The sequence below is a fragment of the Exophiala mesophila genome (assembly GCF_000836275.1).
Source record: "Exophiala mesophila strain CBS 40295 unplaced genomic scaffold supercont1.2, whole genome shotgun sequence".
In the NCBI taxonomy this organism is placed as follows: domain Eukaryota; kingdom Fungi; phylum Ascomycota; class Eurotiomycetes; order Chaetothyriales; family Herpotrichiellaceae; genus Exophiala; species Exophiala mesophila.
This window is the reverse complement of record NW_015622505.1, coordinates 2,528,698-2,555,849: the sequence shown is the minus strand read 5'-3', so window position 1 is coordinate 2,555,849 and position 27,152 is coordinate 2,528,698. Positions and strand designations below refer to the sequence as shown.

The 27,152-nt window shown below is 49.7% G+C and overlaps 8 protein-coding genes across 8 annotated transcripts; 3 read left to right on the top strand and 5 right to left on the bottom strand.

The window, feature by feature from the left end:
- Nucleotides 1-587: 587 nt before the first annotated feature.
- Nucleotides 588-2,474, bottom strand: PV10_02732 (uncharacterized protein; the record flags this gene model as incomplete). Its single annotated transcript, XM_016367081.1, has 2 exons — nt 588-645; nt 709-2,474. The coding sequence occupies 2 exons, from the start codon at nt 2,472-2,474 to the stop codon at nt 588-590; spliced, it is 1,824 nt and encodes a 607-aa protein (XP_016226599.1).
- Nucleotides 2,475-8,604: 6,130 nt separating this feature from the next.
- On the bottom strand, nt 8,605-9,930 carry PV10_02731 (uncharacterized protein; the record flags this gene model as incomplete). The annotated part of the gene is made up of 3 exons (XM_016367080.1): nt 8,605-8,753; nt 8,816-9,610; nt 9,678-9,930. The coding sequence occupies 3 exons, from the start codon at nt 9,928-9,930 to the stop codon at nt 8,605-8,607; spliced, it is 1,197 nt and encodes a 398-aa protein (XP_016226598.1).
- Nucleotides 9,931-10,923: 993 nt separating this feature from the next.
- On the bottom strand, nt 10,924-11,292 carry PV10_02730 (uncharacterized protein; the record flags this gene model as incomplete). Its single annotated transcript, XM_016367079.1, has 1 exon — nt 10,924-11,292. One exon carries the CDS (start codon nt 11,290-11,292, stop codon nt 10,924-10,926), a length of 369 nt encoding a protein of 122 aa, XP_016226597.1.
- A 280-nt stretch (nt 11,293-11,572) lies between these two features.
- Nucleotides 11,573-12,576, bottom strand: PV10_02729 (uncharacterized protein). Its single transcript, XM_016367078.1, has 2 exons — nt 12,251-12,576; nt 11,573-12,166 (listed from the first exon to the last, which is right to left on the bottom strand). Exons 1-2 carry the CDS (start codon nt 12,482-12,484, stop codon nt 12,098-12,100), a joined length of 303 nt encoding a protein of 100 aa, XP_016226596.1. The 5' UTR covers nt 12,485-12,576; the 3' UTR covers nt 11,573-12,097.
- A 212-nt stretch (nt 12,577-12,788) lies between these two features.
- On the top strand, nt 12,789-14,943 carry PV10_02728 (uncharacterized protein; the record flags this gene model as incomplete). Its single annotated transcript, XM_016367077.1, has 4 exons — nt 12,789-12,830; nt 12,897-12,965; nt 13,016-13,981; nt 14,027-14,943. Exons 3-4 carry the CDS (start codon nt 13,219-13,221, stop codon nt 14,941-14,943), a joined length of 1,680 nt encoding a protein of 559 aa, XP_016226595.1. The 5' UTR covers nt 12,789-12,830; nt 12,897-12,965; nt 13,016-13,218.
- Nucleotides 14,944-15,698: 755 nt separating this feature from the next.
- PV10_02727 (uncharacterized protein) lies at nt 15,699-17,617 on the top strand (the record flags this gene model as incomplete). Its single annotated transcript, XM_016367076.1, has 3 exons — nt 15,699-16,030; nt 16,095-17,188; nt 17,255-17,617. 3 exons carry the CDS (start codon nt 15,699-15,701, stop codon nt 17,392-17,394), a joined length of 1,566 nt encoding a protein of 521 aa, XP_016226594.1. The 3' UTR covers nt 17,395-17,617.
- Nucleotides 17,618-19,880: 2,263 nt separating this feature from the next.
- PV10_02726 (uncharacterized protein) lies at nt 19,881-24,586 on the top strand. The gene has a single exon (XM_016367075.1). It carries the CDS (start codon nt 20,075-20,077, stop codon nt 24,452-24,454), a length of 4,380 nt encoding a protein of 1,459 aa, XP_016226593.1. The 5' UTR covers nt 19,881-20,074; the 3' UTR covers nt 24,455-24,586.
- PV10_02725 (uncharacterized protein) lies at nt 24,559-26,608 on the bottom strand. Its single transcript, XM_016367074.1, has 2 exons — nt 26,133-26,608; nt 24,559-26,076 (listed from the first exon to the last, which is right to left on the bottom strand). The coding sequence occupies exons 1-2, from the start codon at nt 26,482-26,484 to the stop codon at nt 25,262-25,264; spliced, it is 1,167 nt and encodes a 388-aa protein (XP_016226592.1). The 5' UTR covers nt 26,485-26,608; the 3' UTR covers nt 24,559-25,261.
- Nucleotides 26,609-27,152: the final 544 nt, after the last annotated feature.

Here is a 27,152-nt window from a genome sequence, read left to right as displayed (position 1 = left end):
CTGCCATTGCTACCAGTATCCTTGGGTTAATAAAGTGAACCTTGAGATCTTACCATTAAGTTGCCCAGGTACGGGGTATCTGCTGAAATTATCCTCTTCAAGATCATCCTAGACTTGAAACTGCGTCATGTCCATCTAGACCGCAGGGCCTTCAATGCACATCCACCCTGGATGCCACCTGAACGGCGGTCGGGCGCCAAGAGAGCGAAGGCCGAAGTACTCGTCCAACCTCATATCAGGATCTCTCAACCGAGGAGACATTGTCCGGGTGAAATCCATGGTTAGACAGCAGTATCATACAGTCTCGGTCTTAAGGTTTTCCTTTGTTGATGCACTCCTATTTTCTTAGATCGCGGTGTATGAAGACGAAATGGTCTACTGAGGGTTTCGATGGTATTCGGCTATTGGCGGCAACTACTTGGTCAATCTATAGGACTGCACCGTTGCAGTGTGAATTTCAATCTCCGGGCAAGATCTTTGCCTAAGCAACTGATTGCCAGAGGTGGTTTTAAAACTATCTTTCTGAGCAGGAATCTCGAAAATCGACTAGGCGTGAGAGGTTTCTGTGTTCATATCCACCATCATTCTCAGAGCAAAGTATATGGAGTGATGTAGTGTAGTGTCTTGCCCGCAAGCCAACTTAAACTTGTGATTTACAAAGGATCTCATGGTCAATGCATTATGCCATTCACCAAAGGCTGTGCGAACCCAAGCAATGAGTTGAAAGCATCCTCAAGCTCCCTGCCACCTGTGTTGGATGGGCCTTTGGAGCGCCAGGCGACGAAATTATCTGGCCGAACCAAAATTGCACCACCTTCCTTTAGTTGTCCGCATTGTTCCCATTGATCTTCCATATCCTTGTATTGTGATCCGACTTGCGCGACTGCAATAGGGACTTTGTGGCGCGCAATCAATCGTTTCGAGGCCTCGATCCAACTCTTCCCAGAATCATCAGTTAGCAACAAGAATGAGCCTTTGAACCCTACGAGATCGTGGGTAGAGACTATCGAGTCGTCTAGATGGAGCTGCAGCCATGCATGAGGCAGCCGATGGCCTGGCCGAGTAGTTGGACTGTATGTCTGACCAAGAGGGTCGATTTCAGGCTCCTCAGTGCCATCAGCTATCCTCAGACCCTCGTCGTACGTAAACCCAAGCTCAATTCCATGTGCTCCAAATTCAATGCATTGTGATTCGATCATCTTGCGGACTTGCGCTTGGATAGCCCTTCCTGTCAGCGAGTCCTCGTACAAAGCCTCAAATCTGGCTTTGTTGTTCTCAGTCTGCCCAGCAACGAGGCCGATGGCAGCGTTTATGACGGCGGAATTCTCGAATGTGAAAAGGCCCCAATCACAATTTCTCTTGCCGACTGGACGTCTCTCCGTTTCATATGTGTCCAGAATCTTCTCGCTGACTTCATGTTTGATGACCATGGCCAACTTCCATGACAGGTTTAGAGCATCTTCAATGGCTGTATTCAGCCCCAGCCCTGTAGTCGGAGGCCGTTTGTGGGCAGCATCTCCAGCAAGGAACACGTTCCCCATGCGATACCGATCCGCCAAAACACGCTCAATAATCCAGTGGCTAATCCGATGAATGTCGATTTGTAAGTCTGGGATTTTCAGTAGGTCCCGAATACGTGGAATTAGCTTCTCCTCTTGGAAGCGTGCTTCGTCGTCCAACGCAAAACCGAAATGGAAGACCCAATCCTCAGAGCCTTTCCCCCAGGTCGGTCCCATAGGAACTATGGCTCCACTCTCCAAGACGGTACCACAATTTCCGTTTATGAAGTGGCAGGCAAAGAATCTGTCGTCCCAGTATTCGGACAGATCTGCCCCGAAATGCACAGAGACCATGTCGGTGATGCCGGTACGCCCCTCCATGGTGATACCAAGTTTATGACCTACTAATCGTCCCCCATCAGCACCCACAAGGTAGCGGCAGCGATATGTCTTCACAGTATCATGTTGATCCTTGACTGTGACCTCGACATGGTTGCCTCGGTCTTCGAAATCGACGACTTCGTGTCCAAATCGTATTCCACCAATGTTTTTCTCTTCTGCCATCCGTCGAAGTATCGGTTCCATTCTGCAGAGGGGAACATTGGCAGACCGTTCTGGGCTATCCATCTGGTATGCACGCGCTTTCTCCGATGTATTGTCATTGCCAAAGCATGCAAACTTATGAATAATCTTTCGGTCCAGTCTCTCGTTGCCTCCCAGAGAAGTTGCCCAGGCTACCTGACTCATGAATTTCATGGGGCAGCTCTTTTCCTGTATTTCTCTCTGCAAGTTATGTGTCCTGAAGGTTTCCATAGTCCTTTGATTGAGATAATGTGCCTTGGGCAGCGCAGAAGCATTGGTCTTCCTATCAAACAAGGCATGATCAACACCAAAATTTGAAAGAAATGAGGACATGGAGAGACCACAGCCTCCTCCCCCGATGATGATAACTTGGAAATCAATGGTCTCAGACATGGCTATTGTGAACACTTTCACTTGCAAATGAGTCAAAGAGTCAGCATCACCACTACCAGCTTGGGTTTAGCAGATTGGTTTACAGCGGTTTATCGAGTTCCATCTCTTTACCAATCATGCAAACTGCGTCTAGATGGACATCATATTTACCTTAGGTCCACTCCAAAAGATTGTGCTCGGCCAGAATGATTGCCGAACTCCTTGCCAAGACTCCGGGGCCCCGGATTTCTATCAGATGGACACATCGTCTTCCTCGGAACCGAGAATCTGTATCCTTCGGCAGGACGAAAAGTCACTTCAACGGTTCTCTGTGATAAGTTGGTAGGGACCTCATCCGTGAGTGGAGCCCCTGTCTCGGAGACATGGTTGGCTTGCGGCTCAGTTTCACCCGTCCTCCGCAATTTCCAACGGACCATGCATTTGAACCAGCCCAGGACCAATGACTTCTACGCCTCGAGCAGCTGCAGACGTTCGGTAGCAGAGGTGAGCCAAGTCTGGGCCTTCCGAAGCCAGGCAGAGGGCTAATATGGAATGCAAAGCTTTAGTGGCCTCTGACTGTCCAGATTGCAATCCCCAGATGTAGCGATTGTCATGTGGGAGTGAAGCTGATGATCGGATCCAGCACACTGTCTCCCAATATGGTAGAGGAGAAAACACCCCAGTCGTCCAGATCGAAATCCTCGTTCGAATAGTAGAATGGTTCCTTGCAATCATTTAGCCCCGGCAGGACGAAAATTCGAGGGATTTCACACACCTGAAACGACAGTTCGCCGTGCTGAGAGTCAAAGACTTGGTCGTCCTTCTGTATTGTCGGATCTTGTGACACTACTTTGGAGACCTTATCCACAGTCTGCCTGGCCAGCGCCGCTACATTTCGAGCAAACGGGAAACTAAGCTCCGAATTGGTGAGAAACTCCATTTGAGCAAAGTGTCCAGCGATGACTTCTAGCAATGCGATGTCAGAACGAGCACCTGGTGATCCTGGAAATCTTAGGACGTGGATGAAAAGATTGATGAAGCCGATCATAGGATAGTAGAATGTACACCTAATTATGGGAAGATTAGCATTAGTGAGACAATCTAGAAATGTTTGACGCTTACCATTGTATAGATGCAGCGTTGACACCGAGGTTTCGTGACAGAATGATGATATTCCTGGCGGCATCTGCAACCGCGTTGGAGCTGGAAACTGCCTGGTCTTGGGTGACAGCACTTTTGTCGTTCTCCAGAATAGTGCTACTAATCCAAGGGTATGCGCTCATAGTGTGGATAGCCATCATCGTGCCATAGTAAGCCAAATGAGTAACGACGATCGAGTGTGATTGTGAGTTTAGTGGTACTTGGAATGCCATGAGACGATCAGGAGGCCGGATGTGCCCTGGAAGCGAATCTCGCCAACGCCTTAGCTGTAGGTCTAGATCTGTGACTGTTTGGAGGAGGTCTGCTGCAGACTGTTGGAAAGCTTTCACAGACATCAAATTCTTAGATACAAGGGAAGATAGCTGGGCATGCTGGAAAAGCCAGGTACAGGCCTGGATGTCGAGGGTACTGCCAGGACATACTTCGGTCGGAATTTCGCAACTGATGTTGTCATCATCGATCGACTTGTAAACGATATGAGTACTTGCAGTCAAATATCATAGCGCACGGGTCGGATAACTTACTGATGGACGTCCTGAACGATGAGCAATGTGCTTATCGCAGTAGTAGATTGCCCAAAATAGCCAGCTGAAGTGTAGCGCGTCCTGTTTGGTGAGGTTCCACGTGCTGGCAGGCCGTCGATGTAGTCCTTTTCCCTGTGCTATCCGCGCCGCGTTTGCACAGAGCATGTATTCCAAAGCAGGGTTCCCCAAGCCTTCAGCGAAAAATGTCTTGCCTGCTGTTAGCCACATTCGGGGAAGACGATGATGCAGGTGGATATACCATCGCGGCAAGTGCCCTCACTGCAAGGAGACCACTGCAAGGAGTGAAGATCAGTTCTGCAAACACCGCCATTGCAGACTGGAAGTAGCTCCAAGCCTCAGCCTGGATCTCAGAAAAACTTGTTGACGTATGCTTGGCCTTATACACACGACAGCCCGTTGCATATACTGTCTTTCTGAGGGCGTACCAGGCCGAGTCTGTGGCCAGAATCGACTCTCCACGCAATTGAGCACGCAAGGAGCTTTCGAACTCCGGACGATAAACAATCCCAAACATTGAATCAATTGAATCCTCGAAATACGCTAATGGCAAGGTTATCAGCTGTTAGACAGTACAAATGGACATGAAGGTACTTGATATTCAGTAGCAGCCACGCATTGAACATACCATTGCAGTATTTCCACGCCGTCTCCGGATCTGGGTCAGGATCGTGGTTCGACCCGTGCAAAAGCTGACTACGGTTCAGCTTCAGACGGTCTGTCCAAGTCGATATGAGCTCGGTGGCACTGTCTGAGAAATCTTCTACGCCTGTTCGCTGGGCCACCCATGCCAGACCAGGCTTTGAGCATACAGATAGCCATGAACCAGGGCCTATGAGTCTGTTAGTCCTCAGATTAAAAGGGCGACTTGAGTTCAGCTTAACCATGGTGCTCCCAGTTTATCTTCGCCAAAGAAAGTCAGCATCTCTGAGAATGGTTGAATGAGATGCCCTTACCATTTGAGGAGCAAGAACGCTCGCCTCTGTGTCCGCATTATCATTTTGGGAGCTTGTAGCACCCGGCAAACTTGGTCCACATGGTGTCAACGAGGCGTCCTGGACCCCCGATGAATGGAAATAGTATGGTACACTGCTTGCTTCTGGATCAGCAGAACCAGCAGGAGATTGAGATGGTGTGAGCCTCCGCGCTTTAACCGTGTTCACTTGCTGTGTTTCGAGCCATGTCGCTGGTTCAGCACTTCTTTCATCAACAGAAGGCCGAGTTGGTGGCATTAAGACAACGGTGTCGTGGTCGGCAGGATTGCCTTCCTGGAGAGTGCCGAGATTTGATTGAGACATGGCATGGGACTGTATCATAGTCTCCATTCTTGCAACACGATCTTCCAAACATGCATTTGATACTTTATGCTTCACTCTGCCCCGTTTAGACTCTGGATAGACACAATTTGTCTTGTGATTCTATGGTTGACTGCATTAGTTTGCCACCTGGGGGGTCGTTCGGAGTGAACGGGGCGGGACGATCTACCACGCATTTCGAACAAGGAGTTTTCCCATCACCTGTCATAGAAATGGTAAGCTTCGGCCACGTCGTGGACTACTCGAGGTCTCATTACACTTCACCTTGCGCAATCGGCACTGGCTGCAAGCATGTACCTTTTTGCTTGTTTCTCTCAAGGTTGACATGGTGGCGGCTTTTTATAATGGAGTAATGGCTTGGGGAGACTTTCTTCTGTGGTCAAGGAGATGTTGGCGCCTGATCAATTAGGGTAGGAGTCTAGTCAGGAAGGAATTGAGGAGTAGTCTGGCGAAATAAGGCCTGGGTTCGGGGTTGGAGCGGCTAGAAGCGGATCATGCGCCCCACGGGGTTGAAAGATGAAAGGGGTCCCCGGAAACCACGGGGAAGAGCTTAAGTAGGCCTAGCAAAACATGAGCAATCAGACTTTATAGCCTTCACTTACCTCCGTAGAGCTCCTAAGCTAGGGCCGAGGGGGCCATCCCTCCTCAAGTGTGCATGCATTAGCAAGCAACCAGAGTCGTTCTCGTTCGGGGGAGCCTGGCACACCAACCCCATCGACACACTGGACTGGTTCGCTGCCGCAAGGAGGGAATGATTAAATAGAGTTCTTTAAATTTTACGGTGACGCTGTTCCAGTGAGCGATGCTTCCAATTGAGGTCTCGCACTGCCGTCCCAGTTTTATATTTTGACCATGAGCTTGAACCCAACAATGGCAGTCCTGGCCGCTATTACAACACACACGCCTGCCAGGAAAACAACGCCTGTGAAGAGCTTGAGCCCAGTATAGCCTCCATTCTCGAGAGAGACTATAGCTCCTCCAATCGGATTACCGGCGAGGATTGGAATTGCGACCAATGTAAAGAAAACTCCGAATCTAACACCCAGCTCTCGTACTGGGCAGTTATGGATGACCAGGGACGCGACCATTGTGAACACACCACCAGCAAACGCGCCATATAATGCTGCAAAGGCAATAATAGCGGCAGCAGACTGTGCTGGGAGCCACATCGCCAGACAGAGAATGGCAGAAACTCCGGAGAGAATCAAGAAAACATTGAAGCCTCCCCAATATATGGCGATGTACCCAGGTATAATACGTCCAGGAACACTATACCAACGTTAGAACCAGGAGACTACACGGGTAGAAAAAGCACCAGCTTACCTTGTCGCATTCATGATCGGCACAAGGTAAGAGACAATATCAGGGGATAATCCGGCCTCCCTTGCTTGAACGATCACGTAGTTATAGGGCAGGAAAATGGCCAAATACACGAGGCATGCTCCAGCCACCGAAAGCGAAAAGGACAAACTGCTGAATGGTCTGACGAATTCCCGGAGGCTGACTGGCTGGGGTGTTGGCTGAATTCGGGCTTTGACAGTGAAGTTGACGATGATCAACAGGACCAGATTGAGGAATGCCGCAATTCTGATTGCCCAGGGAAACCCTAGACTCTGGACAATTCGATCCATCATGATTGGAAATACAACGCCTCCTACGCTGGAACCGCAAACAGTGACGCCGATCATGAGAGGAAACCGAATCTTAAACCAAGTCCCTAGAACACCAGTGGCTGTATCTGTCAGCAGCAAGGTCGCTGACATCGTAGAGAGATACACTTACTGGTAAAGAATACGAGGCATAGCCCCAAAGCCCAGCACACACTCTGAGCGAGGAATATCTGGTAATACTCGGTGGAAATCGAAGTCATCATCATGCCGAGGACGGTCAGAAAAGACCCTGCCAGTAACGGCCACCTTGCTCCATAGTTGTCGTACAGTTTCCCCGAGACAATGCCCTTGACCTCAGTCAGTATCACTGGTCCTTGATGCCCAATGCGATTCGACTTTCGACCTACCAGCAAGTATAGAACGAATGACTGGACTGATGGTATCCACGCGACGACGCTAGGCGAGTAGTCTACGAGTAAAACGTTCTGATAATAGTCTTGAAAGATCCCAATACCTAAGAAACATGTACGAATCAGCATGATGAAGACACGTACAGGGGTGTAGTACTGGAGTCAGACGATTGGAAACAACGATACTTACATTGTAACCAGCCAAAGCTGCACATATAGGCAAAGAAAGCGCCAAAGGCAACGACCCACGCCTCAGTACCCCCATCAGGTGGCTCATCTGGGTCTACATTGTATCCTCTCACACCAGATTCGATCTCGACGTCGCCCGAACATTGCAACTCAGGGATGTCCTTGGTGTCTTTGGTGATAGACACATTGGCATCTACAGAAAGGTGTTCTTTATCCATGTAGATTGGTGCGGTCCAAAATTAGACGTTATGGACAAGCACTTGTGGAAAAAACCTTGGTACAGTATATCTATGTTCGAACCATTTATGGGTACGGCGCATCGACCTCGGTTCATTAATTACTTGACGATCGGGTTGTACGCCCCCCACAAGACAAGTTTATTTTATGTAAAAGAACGACCAATAGATAGTAAGGAAATGATGCTACCCGGAACTCGTTTACCGGATTTAGAGCTGGACTTTGAGCCACTGTTGATAATCAACAGCTTTTCAGGCGGTGCGTGTGTGTGGTACCTTTCCAGTCTCTATGGACCAATAAGTCCGGATGGTCAGGAAATGAATGACTGATCACATCGCGTAGCTCCAGGTATTTGAAGGAAGAAAGCGAGAACACCTACTCGTAGTATCCAGTTTGGCCTGTACAGGATGCGCCCAAGTCCGAGCTCGTGGGCCAATCAATCGTTTTTGCGAAGTCTTAAGCGAGGATGTCTATTTCCCTGCTCCTCAACTCTTGGTACTCTGACGGCTCTGACAGCTTCAGCACACATGAGGTCTTTTGAAAGGTTAGTCTGTCAAGCTGGCAAAGGGTGAAGATACGTCCAAAAAACAAACTTAATCGAGAATATATGAGAATATCAAGAGGCGAGCGCCTGCATGTCCATTTCATGATATTGGACATGGTAGACCTCATGCCTAGTGATGATATCATTTCACGAACTGTTTACTCTCCCAAAGTTCCTCTACGTCTCGACCCATCAGATCAAGCACCATCTCCTCTGTAAGTTCCGACCGCCGTTTATGGTGTGCCGAGCCATGCTCGAGGACGGCAGCAGCCTCCATGTTGCTCAATGCCACTATTACTTATTAGTCCTCTAATTCGACGCATGGAAGCGGGGATAATGGCGGGGAAACATACAATGAATACTGACTGCAGCCCTTTTTCCACTCCACATAGCATGAGGAACATTTGTGCTACCATCAGAATTGGCATCACCGACGCCATACACCCCCACAATGTTTGTGACCATGCCTTTGGTTAAATCGACCTGGATCTTCTCGTTTGTGACATTCACACCCAAGGATTGCCCAAGGTAAGATCGCTGTCTTTTGGCAAATCCGCTGATGAATGCATTACGCTCAATTGCTGGCCCTTCGGTAAATTCGACGGAGAAGCGGTCAAACTCAGACTGTGTACTCGGGTCGTTGACGATGCCGCCATCCTGTAATCTCTTAATGGCAGAGATGGTACGATTCTCCAACTTGACACCCCAGGTATTCAGAACAGTCATCCAACCAGGGCTTTTCGCGTCCAGAGTGCTGATGGTCTCGTTATTCAACGTGCCATTGACGAAAGCAATCGTGTCGGAATTCAAAGTCTTGATTTCTTTGACCGTGTCAAAAACGTCCGAGAGATTGGCCAGGATTCCAAAAGGCTGGTCGCGATGTTCATACCCATCGCACCAAGGACACCAGTAGATGCCACGAGACCAATTTTCAGCAATACCAGGCGTCAATGGGAGAATGTCCTTGATCCCTGTCGCAAGCACAATCATGGAGCTTGTCCAAGATCTTCCTTGATCATCTGAAGTGAAGAAATATGAAATATTATTGACACTTTGAATGTCCTGGATTGTTCCATTAATCATCGTTGCCGTTGGGTATTTTGCAATTCCTTCGCGGGCCGCATATCGAAGCCATGCTGGTGTTACACCTTAAGATAATGATACAATTAGCTTGTCTGCTTTCATGACTGTTGTCAGGAACCGATGGTGCCTTACCGTCTAAGCCGATGATGTCGTGAGCATGTCTGGTCAGTGCGTTACGGTACTCGCCAGAGTCAATGAGAAGTGCTTTCCGACGCACTCGAGCAAGCCCACTCAATGCGCTCAGCCCTGCTGGTCCACCTCCGATTATGACAACATCGTAGTCGACACTTGTGGAAGTTGTATTATGCGGTAAAGGTATTCCCGAGCAGAATTGCACCGTCCACAAGAGAGGGAGATATGCCAACGACCAACTGGATACTCTCATTCTGAATGCTTTGTTGACTTGTTGGCTTTTCAAGCACTCAGGAAAAATGCCGTTAATGGTAAGAGAGACAAAGAAGTCAGGCTTCGGGGATTCAGATCACGACAACGCACCGTCATAGGTACGACAGAGTATGGGTCACCTTTACATTATGAAAGTCTTGCGATGCCACCAATATATTGAGTCGTGGAGAAAGGTCACACGGATCAGTATCTTCAAAAGTAACAATGTTGGTTAGCGAATAGGTAGCCGCAAAAGAACCCACTTCTCCGGGGGTACCATCAGTGCTCTGAGAAAAGGTTTGGCCGTCAATGAAACTTTCGTCTTCCCCCTTGATCGAGCCGTGGCTTGATGTATCGCAGGGTCCAATTATTGGCAGTCTCAATTTGAGTAACGGGCACAGATCGGCTCTCAGATGGTTCATTGATTCAACGTTCCATTGCAGTGCCTCTGGGGCGTCCCTTCGGGCTCCGTGACCTCGCACCGGCCCAGTGTTGACACTATTGGATGTCACCCTTGTGGTGCCCGATGGCTTCGGTGTAGGTAACTGTAGCAAGTTGTGTTTAGTCAATGTATGCCTTTCAAGCGAGGCATTCAGGTGGGCATTATTGCGCCCACGCGATTGGCCTACGGTATGGGGTTTTGGATGAGCATATTGCTTCTTCTTCAGATGCTTTCATGTGGACATTTCTTGGTAAACAGGACAGGCAGAAATGTACTGGGAAAGTATCACATTTCTAGTGTACGAGTACTCCGTACATAAAGCTGGAACTTGTGAATGGAATTTGAGTTGTATGGTCGATATTTATTGGTCTCTCGAGACTTAGGTACAGCCTGAATGTCTGTAGTACGCACATACGTAGCTTGATTATTTTCTCCTTTTGGTATTTTGGTGTGGGGACAATATCTCCAGTTAATTCTATGCTTGTTGTTTATTGAGGCCTTGCTCAATATGCCCATGTAGAGGGGTGGGTACTCGTTGGCAAGCTACTAAGCTTATGCCTTCTTGTTGTTGATGGCCTTGAGATGAACATCGAAGATCAAGGTGGCATTCTTGGGAATGAGGCCAGGATATCCGCGATCGCCATATGCGAGATTTCCAGGAATTGTCAAGGTGGCCTTCTCGCCCAATGACATCTGTGGCACCAATTGGTCCCAGCCTTGGATGACCTGGCCAACTCCAATCCTAGTTTGGAAGTCACCTCGACCAACGGAGCTGTCGAATTGATTGCCCTTGAAGTCGGCGTCTGCCTTGGAGGGCTCATGGAGCCAGCCTGTGTAGGCCATGGTGATGGTGTCTCCCGCCTTCGGGAAGTCTGTACCGTTGCCGGCCTGATTGAGTTTTTTGTTCAATTGCGTAGCCATGGTTGCAAGTGAGCGGACTTGGGTACTCCGGGCAAGTCGGAGAAAGGGAACTGTAGCCAACGTGGCGACGGGACGAAAAGAAGGATAGGTGTTCGAAGAAGGATGGTTCGGTCTCGAAGGGGTCTGTACAGAAGGTTTGGGAACTTGTTGGTAAAAGGATGATGAGTTGACGTTTGGCCGCGCACGCAAAAGACATTCGCAATCTTACGTTGAAGCGTTTGGAGGGGCAGAGTACGCTAGTCTGTATCTGGAGAAGCTCCTCCCCCGCAGCGACAAACGCCAAGAGTTTGAGCACGTATCAGTCACGTGATATGGCTTTGTACTGGCTTTCCTCTATTTATAGTCTCGCTTCATGTTTGAAACGCATCACGGCCAGGCTCCTGGCACGAATGGGAAACTTCTGTCAATAGTATCATTGAAAATCGGATGAATGTCGGCTACCATATGTCGTTTTAACAATTTTTGCAAGTCAAATGGCTGATACTCTCTCCGATCTCCAGGAATGTGCTCCCTTTAAACATTCGTGACATTCAAACTATACGTATCACCCCAAGAACACCATAGTCACCAAAAGAGTATGTCTACTTAAGTTTCAGACAGTCTGAAGATACTCTTCTCCATGATGATTTTAGGGTCCATTCAGGTTCGCCCAGGATTAACCACAGGCTTCAGAGTGCAGTTATCCCTCGACAATCCTACCAAATTTCGAACCCTGGGTTAATGAGGCCCCGATATCATTGGCCTGCTTTGACAGCGCATAACATCAAACAAGTGTGCTTTTCTGGCGTAGATATGGCGAAAGATGTCATTTGTCGGGTGTCTTGGTGTCTGACTTGGGTTTTTCTATCGGATCTGCTTCATGATCTGCCCTGATCTTTCCACAAGTATCTGTTAGTCCAGAAGACACATCACTGGAAAACGGAATGACGAAGACATTCTCGCAAGCGGTCTATCTTACATCTGCCTCGCTTGCCGTAGCATTCTCCTCGGTCCAATGATGGTTGTGCTTAATATCAGGAAGTTTCTCCTGCGATACTCCGCTTTCAGGATGGGCCTTCAGATCGGCTGCTCTCTCTGCTCGGTGTAGGGCTGTTGGATAACTGAGCATTGGTGTTGAACTGTACAAACGTCGATTGAAGCTGGGCACCACTGTTGCCCGCATCCGTGGGGCGAAGCAGCGAGGTGAGAACATTTTAGCAATTTGTGTAAGAGCCAATCTGAGGAAGGTGAAGGGCAGAACTTAAGACTCGTTTGATGTTATCGTCTATTATATACGAAAGTACTCCTTGTTATCATTGCAAAGGTGTTAGAGTGGCGTGATGTTTGTGCCGACCAGGATGTTCATTGGCCAGGAGCGAAACTGATGAGACTTGGAAAGCCACCACTTCGGAAGCTACCGATTGTTTTGCCTTTGGACCTGATCTTCTTGTTATGGTTGGAGTCTGTACAGACCGCTAATCTAAGCCTCCGATCCATCCAGTTCGTCTAGATGTTCCCAACTTTCGTACCAGGGTCTTGACAAGCATGACATGTAAAAGGTTGGTTGGAGCTCTATGATCCACCGTATTAAAGTTGCCATAGAAGCTTATTCTGAATCTCCGTAGTCTGGATACCCACGTGACACTTCGTCACAGCGCTTGACAAAACGATCAACAAGGAAGAGTATACCTCGGGTAAAGAACGCCCAGCCCTCTTCGAGAATATAATAAGTAACAGAATTTAGATGCAGATGGTGGAACTGATGGATTGTTCTGTGTGCTTACTCCGCCTGGAAGGAATACCCTTTCATCCCTCAGGGCATATCTGGTCATCAAAACACATATTTAAGGCATCGATTGTCAATAGCCATTACATCCGCTTATAGTTGCTTCGTGTCCCCACCCTTACCGAGTCACAACATATGAGGGTGACGTGAAGTCGGCCAGGATGCCTTTCGCAAGTACAGGGACACTGCCGTTGTCCAGTAAAGATGTGCTTTCTTTCACATTCGATGACCCTCAATATCCTAAGGACAAACCGATTTTCATCGACCCAGAAGACAATTCGAGGCACTACACCTATGCAACGGCAAGAAAGACTGTTACTCAATTGATCGCCGGTCTCAGGGCTTCGGGGATTCGACCAGGAGATGTTGTCTGCATCCACAGCTTCAATTCGATGCTTTATCCTCTTCTAGTCCTCGCCATAATCGGTGCAGGTGGAAGGTCAACCGGAACCAATCCCAGTTATACCAGAGCGGAGCTAAACCATGCCATAAAGCTTGCCAAAGCCAAGTTCGTCTTTGCTGAACCGGAAATCCTACCCAACATGATTGATGCGCTCAGAGACAACAAGATTGATGTCGGGAAGGGTCTCTTCGTCCTCGACACCCTCCCCAGCCAAAAGGTGCCTCCAAATTTAAAATCATGGCGGTCTCTTTTGGAGTATGGATCTCAGGAGTGGGTCCGCTTCGACGATGAGCAGAGGTCGTGTAATGAAGTTGCCCAATTGTACTACACCTCCGGCACCACCGGCCTGCCAAAGTGTGCCATGACATCTCATCGCAACCTCACGGCTCAGCATCAGATGTTCTTCGAAGCAAATCCACGAGACTACCCATACCGAGTTGCCCTCTGTATGCCCTTCTTCCATGTTGGCATCGCTCCGCAAGTATTCATGTCTGTCATCAAAGAAGGAAGAGAAGCATACGGTGAGTGAATGTGTGGATACCAAGACAGAAACTAACAGTTGGCAGTTATGCGTCGCTTCGACTTAATCCCGTATCTCAATTACCATGCCAAATATCAGTTGACAGAAATCTTCTCTGTTCCACCCATGGTCAACGCAATCGTCATGAGTGGGCTAGCGGATCCAAAATCAAATAACTACCGCAAAGATTGCAGTCTCAAATCTGTTCGGAACGGGACAGTAGGGGCGGCGCCTTGTTCGGGCGATTTACAGCGAAGATTCAACGAGCTGTTGGGTGACGGTGCCACCTTCACGCAGGTATGGGGTATGACTGAAACAACCACCATGTACAACATAGTCCCATGGGATGTGGCACGTAAATGTTCCAGGGGCGAGCTCGATGCTTGGGGAAATGTCGGTGTCCCTCTACCCGGCAACACAGCAAAACTGGTCGACCTGGACGGAATCGATGTCACCGAGCAGGGGAAAGGGGAGTATTGTGTCAAGGGTCCCACAATTGTTCTGGGGTACTTCGATAATGAAAAGGCTACTGCCGAAAGCTGGGATTCCGAAGGATACTATAAGACTGGGGATGTCATGCAGGTCGACAAAAAGACCGGCATGATGTATTGTGTGGAGAGAGTCAAAGAACTCATTAAAGTCCGTGGATTTCAGGTCGCACCGGCAGAATTGGAGGGGGCCTTAACTGAGCATCAAGACATTGTCGACGCTGCTGTGATTGGGATCACTCTCCAGGACGGCACAGAAGTTCCGAAGGCATACATTGTGAAGCGGCCGAATTCGTCGCTCACCGAAGAACAAGTCTACCAGCATATGCGGGCTCGGTTAGCAGGGTACAAACAGCTGGGAGCTGTCCAATTCGTGGAGGATATTCCAAAGCTTCCCAGTGGTAAGATTCTGAAGCGCGTGTTGAGGGAGGAGAGTAGAAAGGACGGTCTTCGAAAGCCTGGTCCGAAGTTATAGATCCGAAAGTACATCTCCACACCTCCACAGCACGAATTTAGCACATAGTTGAGACAACACCTAAACTCAGCATAGTCTAGTCTTGGACGACTTGATGCAATTCCTGAGTATGTCGGTATTACATGGTCGAATTGACCCCTGTGTTCTATAAAAGTCGGTCTCCTTGAGAAGGGGGGTTGAGATATTACCCTAGTCAGGTTAGTTTCGGGGGTCACGTTTTTCCGGCTAGTAGGTCCCTCTATTCGCATATAACGTACGACTTCGTACACTCATTATCTCCAGTTCCTAAGCTGGGAACTTTTCCTAAATCAGACAACATTTACACGTGCCACACGTGCCCAGCCTGGTGCCACGAGGAACCCATCCACACAGAGTACGATTGTTAGTTTCAATTACTCATCTCGCGTAGGCCCATTCCACGCCCGCCAGATAAGACTCTCACCCGATGCGTTGTCACCCTAGTAGTGCGCAGTGTTTGGCTTCTTATGGCCATCGAGTCCGTTGTTGCAACCCAGTGAGCAGCCTATATGAATTTTTCCATTTACTACGGCCCAACATCATTGTGTTGTTCAATCAGCATCTTCGGGGCTAGTTGGTGTAGTACCTTGGCCTGATATATCAGGCGAGCTCGAGCTCATCTTCACTCACATCATGAAGACCAATACTAAGCGATATCAAACTTGCGCTCTCTCACGTTGATCTCCGTTCTCTTCCTCTCCTGTTCAGCTCTGTATGAGCGACACCAGCACTCTACCATGGGCTTCCAGGTCGGTGTCGGTGTCACACTGGCCCTTATACTCGCCGTACTATACGAGTATCTCATCTATCCAGCCTTTCTCTCACCATTAGCGAAGATTCCTAATGCGCACTGGTCTTCTGGCTTCTCCCCCGCATGGCTCTTGTGGATGAAATGGACACAACAAGAAAATCGACAAGTCTATAGGCTACACATGTCGAAAGGTGCTGCCATCCGACTCGCGCCGAACCTGATCAGCGTCAACGGCTTCGAAGATGGTATCAAGACCATATATCAAGGAGGATTTCCTAAACCACCCTCATTTTATTTTAATGGATTCGCCGTCTATGGGTATGTATTGAAATCGAACACATCATATGCTGTCCGCCCATTGCTGGTGCTCACCATTGTCTAGAATCGGTAACTTGTTCACAATTGAAGACAACGACGTCCACCTGGCCCAAAAGAAGCTACTGTCACCTACCTTCACAAAAACCTTCATCATGTCATCGCAAACCCTCCGTGCAGCCACACGAGAAGTCCTGTTCCGACGAACCCTCCCACTCATATTCGAGGCAGCTAGGGCCGGAACTGCTTTGGAAATGATTGAGCTTGATTATTCTTATTTCTTGGACACATTTACCCACTGGCAGTTCGGTCGTTCGATCGGTAGCAACCTTGTTCAAGACCTGGAGGAAAGGCGACTTTATCTGGATGGCTTCTTCAGCATATCTCACTACACCTTCTGGCAGTACCAATTCCCAAGACTCGCGAACAACCTACGAAGGATTGGCATCTACCTTATTCCGAAGAAGGTCGACACTGATTTCCAGAAGGTTGAAGAGTGGAATCTTCAGAAATGTGATGAGGCCCAACAACTCCTAGCCACCAAGCAAAATATATCCCTCGATGACCAACCGACTGTGTTTGAGCGGGCTTACGCGGGCATGAGCAACGTAAAGTCTGAACCTGGTCGTTACCCTCGGCGTATAGAGCTTGCCAGTGAGATGTTTTCTTTAAATTCAGGGGCATTTGAAACCAGTGGCAATACTTCGACCTATACGTTCTATGAGCTGAGTCGACATCCAGAGTGGCAGCACAAGCTTCGAGAAGAACTACTAGCGTTGCCAAAACCATTGGTGTACATACATGGCAAGGATATTGAGCTCGACGACTTGGCCGATGCAAGGGATCTAGACACGTTACCAATTTTGCAAGCCATTATAATGGAGACAATGCGCCTGTGGCCTTCAGTGCCGGGTGGACAACCACGGATGGCCCCGAAGCCTTGCTCATTGGGTGGCTATAATGACATACCCACCGGCACTGTTGTCCAGTCGTATGCGTGTGTCTTGCATCGAACACCTGAGGTATTCCCAGACCCGGATCAATGGATGCCCGAGAGATGGCTCGAAGCCGGTAAAGATGAATTGACGATGATGAAACGATGGTTCTGGGGCTTTGGTAGCGGCGGTCGAGGTTGTCTTGGAATGAATGTCGCTATCTACTGTAAGTCTAAACGTTTGGCCCCGTTTGCGTCTTGTCCTCGAGTGTGTTGACTAACTTGAGTTGTAGCTATCAAGTTTTTATTCGCAAGCGTGTACACCAACTTTACGACTTCTATTCATGACTGTGGCGACATGACACCTATCGACAATTATCTTGCAGGGCCTAAAGGACATCGGGTGGAAATCAAGTTTCATCCCATCACATAATTGGAAATGCTCCAATCCCAAGAGCTTCTTGACGAGTCCTACGTTTACGATAATGAACTCTTATCCTTTTGTCTACGAAGAATGGAACATGCCATATTTTCACCATATCCACAGATTGGATTTTGCAGCGCCAACGACAGTATTGAGTGACGGATCTTATCCAATTGTCTTAACACATTGTCTCTCACATGCATGCCACGGCTCATCGACGTTGAGATGCGAGGGTCAAAGATCAGTAACTTTGGCCATGATAGTCCAAGGAGAATTAATAAGAGTTGTGTTGAATGTGATTCTTTGCGGAGGTATGACTGATTAGAAGGCGCATGAGTCCCAGCCATAAACGCCGAGTCGCAATTGTCCTCCATCGACAATCTCCTTCTTCTTTGCAATCAACTGGTCAATGTCCCAGTTGGCATACAAGAAGCGACCCCTCAGAAAATCAGCATCAGGCGTTGTGAGCCATACACAGAACCCGGCCGGTAGCTCGGCTAATGAACATACAAGTCAGATAACGCTCACAAAGAATTTTCTGTCTCAAACTCACCAGAATCAGCGCAGATTGTCTTCCCTTCTGCCGCCATTGCTGTGGCAACATTTCCAGGTTGGATGCTGAATATCCTTGTACCTCTACCGTCTTTTTCTTCATTGTGTAGATAATCCATCATTTTGAGCGTTGCCAGCTTGGAGGCACTGTAGGGGCAGAGGCCGTCCTTGTACTCGATGACAGCAGCTCCAGACGACACGTTCACAATGGTCGGGCTTTTCTCCACGGAGTTGGCCAGAAAGTCACGAACCACATTCATGAAGCCTTTAACATTAACCTCAAAATGTTGCCAGATCTTGTCGGCATCGCCTAGAGCCTCTTGGAACGAGATGTAGGCTGCATTGTTGATGAGGATGTCCATAGGAGACCCTGCTTTGGCGACACATGCCTTGAAAGTCTCCGTCACTTTGGCTGTATCACAGATGTCGAGCACAAAATAGTCCACCTTTGTCTTGGGGGATTCTTGTTCGATATCGGCCTTAGTCGCAGCCAGCGTCTTTTCGGTTCGCCCAGCGATGAAGACGTGTTTCGCACCAGCTCGGGCAAATGCTTGTGCAGTGGCCTTGCCAATCCCCGTGCCGGCACCCGGAATAAAGACCACTTTGCCCTCGCAAGCCCGTGCCTTTATTGGCTTCTCGAGGGACGGATATGAATCATTGTGGAATGTCTCTACGAAGTCATTCCTGGTAGGCATTGCGACTTGGAGTACCCTGCCTTGGCTTAAATCAGGGCCTCAGAGATAGAGTGGCTAGTGGAGTCGGATCACAGTTAGGACTGGGTAGAAGCAGCAACTGGAGTATTGTCACTTGGAGATCTTTAGTCGAATAAATTTGTTAATCTTGGAAGCATCTGATCTTGTCGTTGGTGTGATGTTGTAATGGTTGAAATGAGGTTAAAATTGACTCCAGACCAATGTGTGTATCATGATCACCCTATAGGCATGATGTTCTATAGCCTCTTGCTAGGGAGCATAGATGCCAGGTCGGGTTATTAGAGTCCTCGGCCCTCGGCCGTGATTCAAGATCTCGTTACTCACGGGTCTGTTCCTGCAGTAACACAGGCGTGGGAGGGAAATGCTTGTTGGAGATGAGATCGGCATCTTTCTTGCAAACATGAGGGAGGGTCGTTTGTAGCCGACCTTTCCAGGTGTCAAATCAGAAAAAGTATCGATATTGGTTAGCCGAGGGAGCTATGAATTGGAGTGTCAGTCGTGCTCGTAGATCCTAGGCGCACTAACGATCTGCCCCGCGACACCTCAGTATCCATTATTCAAACTCCCCATATTGAGGGGTGACAAACTCTCTCGCAAACTGACAGGGGCTCTGATGACTCTGGAACATTGTCAATTGGCTGCAACTCGCGACAGCTCATTCGATATAAGATCTGTTGTAACATTCATTCTCCGCGAAAGTCACCCAAGGAAGCACTTGGTAATGTAGTAAGCAAAAGCTGACCTACAGCATTGGTCGAGACTATGAGGCTTCATAGCTCAGATCACTTTCTCAACTCCTCGACCTCAACATTAACACTCCATTAAACCTCTACATCTCTATCTTTGACACAACCCTGCTGTTGTGTTTCAACTCGCTGGAATCATGTGGTAAGGGTGTATTCACAACGTCGAAGACTCTTGCAGCTTAGCAAACGCCATGTCTCGACGTCAAATCTCTCCAACAATGAAATCATGCTTTCCACGAGACAAACTTGACTCTGCTTCGTAGTGATATAACCCTGTCGACCCTCTTATTTGTACCGTGGGTACTTGAAGTCCGTATTCGCATACGCATTCTTCTATCCACTTTATATTGCAATCCTTCCCAGGCAGCATTCACCGCCAACACACTAAACTCAAAATGGCTTAGCGGTATTCCCTCGTCCTTCCGCTCCAAATATTTATAGTCTTACATTCTTATGTTGGTGTCTCCATTACTGAACATGATATAGAACACCTGACAACATCGGACTGCCCCAGTCAAGAGTCCATGACAGCGATCGAATCTTTGTCCTGTGATTCAAGCGGTATTGGGTACTGTGTCGACGACGAGTCCCGTCCGTCCACGATCCTAGGTAGGCGTGACGGGGAGATATAGACTCTACCACAGACCGACGAGGGGCAATGTGTTAGTTGTCGTACAAATGCTGTTCAAATCGAGGGACCCGTTCGGTGATAGACTTTGGCCAAAACCGTTCATCGAGGAACCTGAAGAATTATCAGAGACTGGTCGACAGGCAAGAAGACTCCCCACCGCCACGATATGTCTCTTGCTCCTCTCTCTTGTGGGCTCAGCCCTGCAGCTGCCCATTGCACTGACGAGACCGTGGGCGTACGCCATCGTCGCAATGTGGATTCTGAGTGCTGCCTACATCGTCTCATTTCGGCCCAGGGTGGCATCTATCTTTCTTCTCCTTGATTTTGTTGCTGCTGCCGTTGCTGGCCTTACCCATTTTGCCCTGCAATTCATCAACCATCTAGGCGATACGCTTGCATTGCTTGCCGGCACAAGCATCATCGTGGCATTTATTGCCATCATCATCCTCATCAACATGCCATTACGTTCTCCATATCTGAGTGCCGAGAAAATTAGCCGGCCGTTTACTGTACCAACAAAAGACTTGCGTTCACCCGAAGATAACATGACTCTCCTTCAATGGATGACCGTGTCATGGATGGCACCTCTGATAAAGGTTGGCAACGAACGACAACTCAACGACGAGGATGTGTGGTTTCTGCCTTATGAGTTCCAGCACCGACACCTCCACGATGCGTTTCGAGAACTACATGGCTCCGTAGTTCGTCGGCTTCTAGCAGCCAATTGGATTGACCTGGTCATCCTCACGTTACTGGCAATTCTGGAGCTTGCCGCCAATTACTCGGCTCCCATGATCCTGCAGAAGCTGCTACAGGCGATGGAAATCATCTCCGTGGACAAACGCCCAGCCATCATCTTTGCTTCACTGATCCTGGCACTCAGACTAGTAGCCGCCCAGAGTGGGGTCTTCAGCCTCTGGTTCGGACGTCGTTGCTACGAACGATCACGAGGCGAGATGATTACGATGCTGTATGAAAAGACGTTGAACAGGAAAATCATAGGGGGCCAACCACAGGAAGACCAAGGGCTCAACGATGAATTGAACGCAGGGGCGGTGACAGAAGCAAGTGGCGTGGAAGACGAGAACACAGACACAGAAACAGAGCCCCTCCTCGGTGGGGATGCAAAGCGGCCCTTGGGAATCTCTGTCAGCATTCCAGCGTGGTTCGCAAAGGTCAAATCTTTTTTCAGTCGATCCAAGTCGCCGCAAGCCGAAGAAAAGATGCCTGCAACGCTAGGCAAGATTCTGAATCTGATGCGGAATGATGTTTATGAGGTAGCCCAGCGGTTTTGGGAGTTTCAGACCCTCATCAAACAGCCCTTCGGACTGATCTTGTCCATTGCTCTAATATGGACGCTCCTCGGCTGGGCTTCATTCATCGGTGTGGCAGTCGTCATTGTCGGCCAACTGCTCAACTACATCCTGGCACGGATCCTCATGATCTGGGAGCGAAAGCGACGCAAGGCTGTGGACACCAAATTGCAAAAGATCTCTCAATACGTCGAATCCATCCGACATTTAAGATGGTACGGCTGGCAGTACAAGTGGTTGGATGGAGTCATGAATGCACGACAGAAAGAACTGACTCTAAGAGTGATCTGTTCCTTATGGAACAGCGGCATCAAATTCCTCAACTCCCTCACGGCCGGCATGGTTCCTGTGGCTTCATTCTATGCATACACAGTATTGGCAGGGAAACAACTTCGCATCGACGTCGCCTTTCCGTCTCTTCAGCTCTTCACAATGCTGCAGGGTAATCTTCGAGAATTACCACAGCTCATCACCGTGCTTCTCAACGCCTCAGTCGCCGTGGGCCGTATTTCGGATTTCATCGCCGAGCCTGATAAAGGTGACGAAGATCGCACGCCCACAGTACAAGAGGGAGACAACCTGGAGTTCCGTGATGCATCCTACTCGTGGCCAGGGTTTTCTCAACTGGTGCTATCCCGCCTCAACCTGTCGTTTCCTACGGGACTGACTGTCATCTTCGGCCCTGTGGCCAGCGGCAAGACTGCCCTTCTACAAGCCCTCCTCGGAGAGTTAGACTTGCAATCAGGGTCTCTGGTCAAGCCGGACACGGCGATTGGGTATTGCGCCCAAACGCCTTGGCTTCAGAATATGAGCATCAGAGACAACATCACATTTATTTCGCCATACGATGATGCCCGGTATAAGCAATGTCTAGAGGCATGTGCGTTACTTCCGGATCTCGCGAATTTCAAACATGGCGACCTGTCCCACATTGGTGACAACGGCATCGGTCTCTCGGGAGGTCAGAAAGCAAGAGTGGCACTCGCACGTGCTGTCTATAGCCGGGCGAACATTCTTTTGCTTGATGATCCACTGAGTGCTCTGGATCAGCAAACAGCCGAATGGGTCGTGACCAAGTGCTTGACTGGCCCACTAATGGACGGCCGCAAGGTCATCCTCGCAACCCACAGAACAGACCTCTGTCGCCATGTGGCAACTCAACTCATTCAAGTGTCACATGGCCAGGCCACGGTGCACGCCTTTGACGATGACATCTCGGCTCCTGCTTCCTCGGCGGCTACAACCATGATTGATTCAGCGGAGGAGACCCAAGGCCAAAGCGAAGAGAGTCCTGAGATCGACGAAGCAGCCGCCGTGCCGGACAAGTTCGTTGAAGACGAGCATCGTGCTCATGGAGGCGTAGAATTCGCTGTGTACTGGCAATATCTCCGAGCCGGGAATCTCGTATGGTGGGCCATGGTGGTCCTATCGACCATGATATGTCGAGGTTTGTTCGTCGCGGAAAGTTGGTTTCTCAAAGAATGGGGAGAGGCATACAACGAAGTTAAGAAATATGTCTTTGTGCTGCAAAGGTCAGGTCAAGATATGCATCCATTGACGACGAGTCCCATTTCGAGATTTTTCGACCGATTTCCAGATCCTGCAGAGGACCTTCGTCCTTGGTTGTTGGGACTCTTCATTGTGGTCCTCGGCGAGACATTTGCACTGATTCTGTCCGATATCTTCATGGTGGTGGTGACATATATTGCGGCCAAGAACATGTTCAGAGACATCATGAACCGAATCAGCCATGCAACATTCCATTTCTACGACGTGACTCCCGTGGGTCGGTTGATGAACCGCATGACGTCGGACGTATCGGTCATTGACGGACCCATTGCCACGCAATTCCTGGTCGTCATATGGTATGGAGTGGCGTGGCTGGCATCGATGGTGGTGATTGCCAGCATCACACCCATCTTCCTCATCTTTGCCGTCGCGCTCACATTGGTCTTTGTCGCTCTATTCCTCCAATACCTCCCAACCACACAGAGTCTGCGCCGGCTAGAAATGGTGTCTCTCAGCCCATTGATGTCCAACTTTGGAGCGTTGCTCCACGGACTGACGACGGTACGCGCGTTCTGCGCCCAGGCACAGTTCCAAGAACGCATCATCCAAGTGACGGATGCATTCCAGAAAATGGATCACTTTTACTGGAGCATCCAAGCGTGGCTGATGTATCGATTCGACCTTCTTTCGGCGGGGTCGACGTTTTTGCTCACGTTGTTGGCTGTGTTCTCGCGGCTGACACCGGGCTTAACGGCGTTTGTGCTGATCGCAGCAAACAAATTCGTGCAGACAACTCACATCATGTGCAAGCAATATGCGATGTTGCAGCTGGAATTCGTGTCAGTGGAGCGAGTAGTGGCGCTGACGCACGTGGAGCAAGAGGACGCGGGGACGATCGAGCCACCAGCGGCGTGGCCGCGCTACGGCAGTGAGATCACGTTGGAAAATGTCACGGTTCGATATCGGGCGAATATGGAGCCGGCCTTGACGGATGTATCGGTGAGTTTCAAGCCTGGGTCGACAAACGCCATAACGGGCCGGACGGGGTCGGGAAAATCGACCCTCGCATTGGCGCTGCTGGCGACGGTGAAGCCAGAGTCTGGACGGATCATGATCGATGGGATCGACATCTCTCGCGTCAGCAAGCAGGCTCTACGCACGAGAATCACCTTCCTAGCCCAGGACCCCATATTGTTCGCCGGGACGTTGAGGCATAATCTGGATCCCATGGACGAGCACAGCGATGAGGAGTGTCTGGCGGTCCTTGCCCGTGTGTGTGGCAAGTATGGCTGGACGTTGGCTACGACCATTGACGACGGTGGCAAGAATCTCAGCCAGGGTCAGCGCCAGCTGGTAGGCCTTGCTCGTGCAATCTTGCGCCGCAGCGCAATCGTCGTCATGGATGAAGCTACTGCTAGCATTGACCTCGACACCGCGGCTGAGATCCAGCGTGTCCTCCGCAACGAGCTCAGTCAGAGCACCATCATCACCATTGCTCATCGTGCTGCCGCTGTCGAAGCTGCTGAGTTCGCTGTCGTTTTGGCAGCGGGTCGCGTTCTCAGCCAAGGTGTCCCAGATGCACTTGACGATGCCACGGTGTCGTGATCATGGACCCCTTTAGAAATAAAACAAAACGTGATGGGAAGCAAATAACACGGAAAGCATTGAAATGGCGTGGAAAATTGGAATAGACTAGCTCGTATTATCATCATAATTTGAAGACATCATACATCAAGCGTTACGATGACTCGTACCCATGACATTGATTGCGATTGTTAAAGACTTGTTCCACCCGTGCCTCATGGCCCGAGCCATGATTGAAACTTGCTATGCTACTAAATATACTAGCAATCACGCTCTGGTGGACAATTTGATATTTACAGTTGAGTATTGTTGCAATGTTGCTGGCCTTATTAGCCACACCATAATCTGACAAGTGCACCCATGTCTCCATATCAGGCCGGGGCTGCGCCGCGCTCACTTCCCGATCAGGTCTATGGAGACCAAAGGGTTCTTTGCTCATGGTCGGTGGTGGTTAACTTGATGTATGCACTTTGATACAAAGCCAAGGACGAGAGTGGAGTGAGTAGCCAAGAGGAGCTGCCCTGCTATCTTGCATGGCATGACTTCTGTCATAGAGCCCTGATTGCTCTGCTAGAAATATCGTTAAGCACTGGGCAAGCGAGCGCCGGCCGCCTCGAGCTGTTTCACACTGTAACTCGACCGCCTCTAGTGCCAAGTGGAGGTTCTTGGGTGTAAAGGTGGTATATGAGACCGGCGCTGCACCCGGTTTAGGCTTGATCGTATAAGGGGCCATATGTGGACCATTAAATGGCACAGTCTCAATCCATCGAGATGGATGCCCAGAGGAAGATATTAGACTTCGAAAAGACCGCTCTTGCGGACTGTCGCTCAGCCTTGTGCTAAGACAGGGGCTGTCGGTTGCTGATTGACAGAACCATCTTGACTTTGGGATTGTGCGGCGGCCTTTTTCGAGGCTGACTGGCTTGCTTCTGGGAAGAGTTCATTAAGGCGTTTATACAAGTCTTGGACCTGGGTGAGATGTGGAGGAGGAAACATGATGGCAGGTCCGGGAGGAAGGGCTCCGTTGACCTTTTTCTTTGCGTCGGCAATGGCGGCGAGGTAAGACAGATTGGCTTGTAAGCGGCGCATGCAATCTGCATATTCTTGAGATGGGGGTTTAGAGGGATTGGAGCCACCTGCTGATTTTGGAGGATCGCCGGGGCTATTGTTTAGGGCACTGTTTGGGTCGGTAGCAGATACGGGTGAGGTTGGTGAGGGTTGTCCTGGATTTGACTGATTTCCAGCCTTGCCCTGGGCTTGCAATGAGACGACTTCCATGAGCAGTTGTGTGTTGATATCGAGAAGAACGGAAACCCTAGATCGCTCTCGAGCAGCGGCGTGTGGGGAGATGGGCGTCGTCGGTAGGGCCTGTTGCGACTGGGGGGTTTGTGATTGTTGCTGAGAGACTGGTCTAGCCATCTGAGCCGCATTTTGCATTTGAACCTGCTGGGCGAGGGTGGCGCCAGGCTGACCTTGAAGATTCAAAGTCGCGGCCATGGCTGGGTCTCCGGACGGAGTGGAGGTCGGAGGTGGGATGGACTGATTCGGCGTGGGAGTGGAAATGTGGTTAACGCTAGAGTTGGAATTCTGTCGGGAGGTTGGTTTTAGCTGGGCAGGAGACGGTCGGGTAGGAGGTTGATTGCCTAGACGAATGAGAGTCAGATCCAGGATGATTGAACTAGGTGGAGAGGGCTAGTACCAGGGTAGGGGGGGTTTTGATTGATATGGTGAGGAGGGTTATCAAAGGCTGGAAAAGCAGGTTGATGGTTCTGGTGGAGTTGCTGTGCCTGAAGTTGTTGTTGTTGTTGATGCTGGAGATAGAAATTTTGAGGGAGGGACTGCTGTGGATGGTGGATATTGGGTTGTCTCTGGATAGGATGGTTCTGGGACTGTATCATGGATGGCTGAAAGGGGATCTGGGCGTTATCAAAGGGTGGGTTAGGGGAGACGGTGTATGGGCCAGGTTGATTGAAGAAAGGCTGGCTGGTCGAAGCTGGAGGGTATGAAGGGTGGTTCTGGGCAGGATACGGTGGAAGGGCGGGGTTGTTCATGATGGGACAGACTGTGATATTAGCGAAGGACTGATTGGCGTGATGGCAGACCTGGTCAGGTCCAGGCAGGACGTATGAAAGTGCTGAAAGTGTCAGAGACCAGAGAGTGGAAGCGTAACGTAGCCTCGAGGGTGAAAAGCCGTGTGCCCGGAAGCAGCCTGAAGGTTGGAAAAGATGGCGTTGGGGTTGGCGCAGGATGTGGGAGCCAGCCTGAGTCTGAAGACACTAGCGTGGATGCGACTGGAAAGGTCTCAATGGCCAGGAATGCCGGATGGATCGATGGTGGCGCTATTGACAGGGGCCACCAAGTGGGTAGCCGACAACCAAACCTGACGCCAGCCAAGTTCGGCCCGTCATGGTGGACTCTTAGAGGCTTGGGTCGAGCAAGGGACAGGGAGATGGACCATGGATGGGCGGACTGAGGTTTGTTTTGATACCCAACTCACCAACTTTAACTGTGCGCGGACTGTTCTGTAGGCTGTGGTACCCTGTGCGTGGAGCCTAGACATCCACCATTTGGGACGGACGGCTGATGAATTAGAGATCTGGTCCTGGGTGCCTCTCGTGTAGGATAAAAGATGAGGTTGAGAGATGGTGAGAAGTTCAGTGAGAGTGCAGCTGGAAGCGAATATTCGTCTGCGCAGCTTCCTGTTCCTAAAAGGACACGG

Excerpts from the sequence above, each read along its gene's own strand:
- PV10_02729 (XM_016367078.1), bottom strand. The coding sequence starts at position 12,484 with ATGTTCTCACCTCGCTGCTTCGCCCCACGGATGCGGGCAACAGTGGTG. Across the intron at positions 12,167-12,250 it reads CTACGGCAAGCGAGGCAGAT|ATCAGGGCAGATCATGAAGC; the intron begins GTAAGATAGACC and ends ACTTGTGGAAAG.
- PV10_02726 (XM_016367075.1), top strand. The coding sequence starts at position 20,075 with ATGCTGTTCAAATCGAGGGACCCGTTCGGTGATAGACTTTGGCCAAAA.
- PV10_02725 (XM_016367074.1), bottom strand. The coding sequence starts at position 26,484 with ATGAACAACCCCGCCCTTCCACCGTATCCTGCCCAGAACCACCCTTCA. Across the intron at positions 26,077-26,132 it reads TCAAAACCCCCCCTACCCTG|GCAATCAACCTCCTACCCGA; the intron begins GTACTAGCCCTC and ends TCATTCGTCTAG.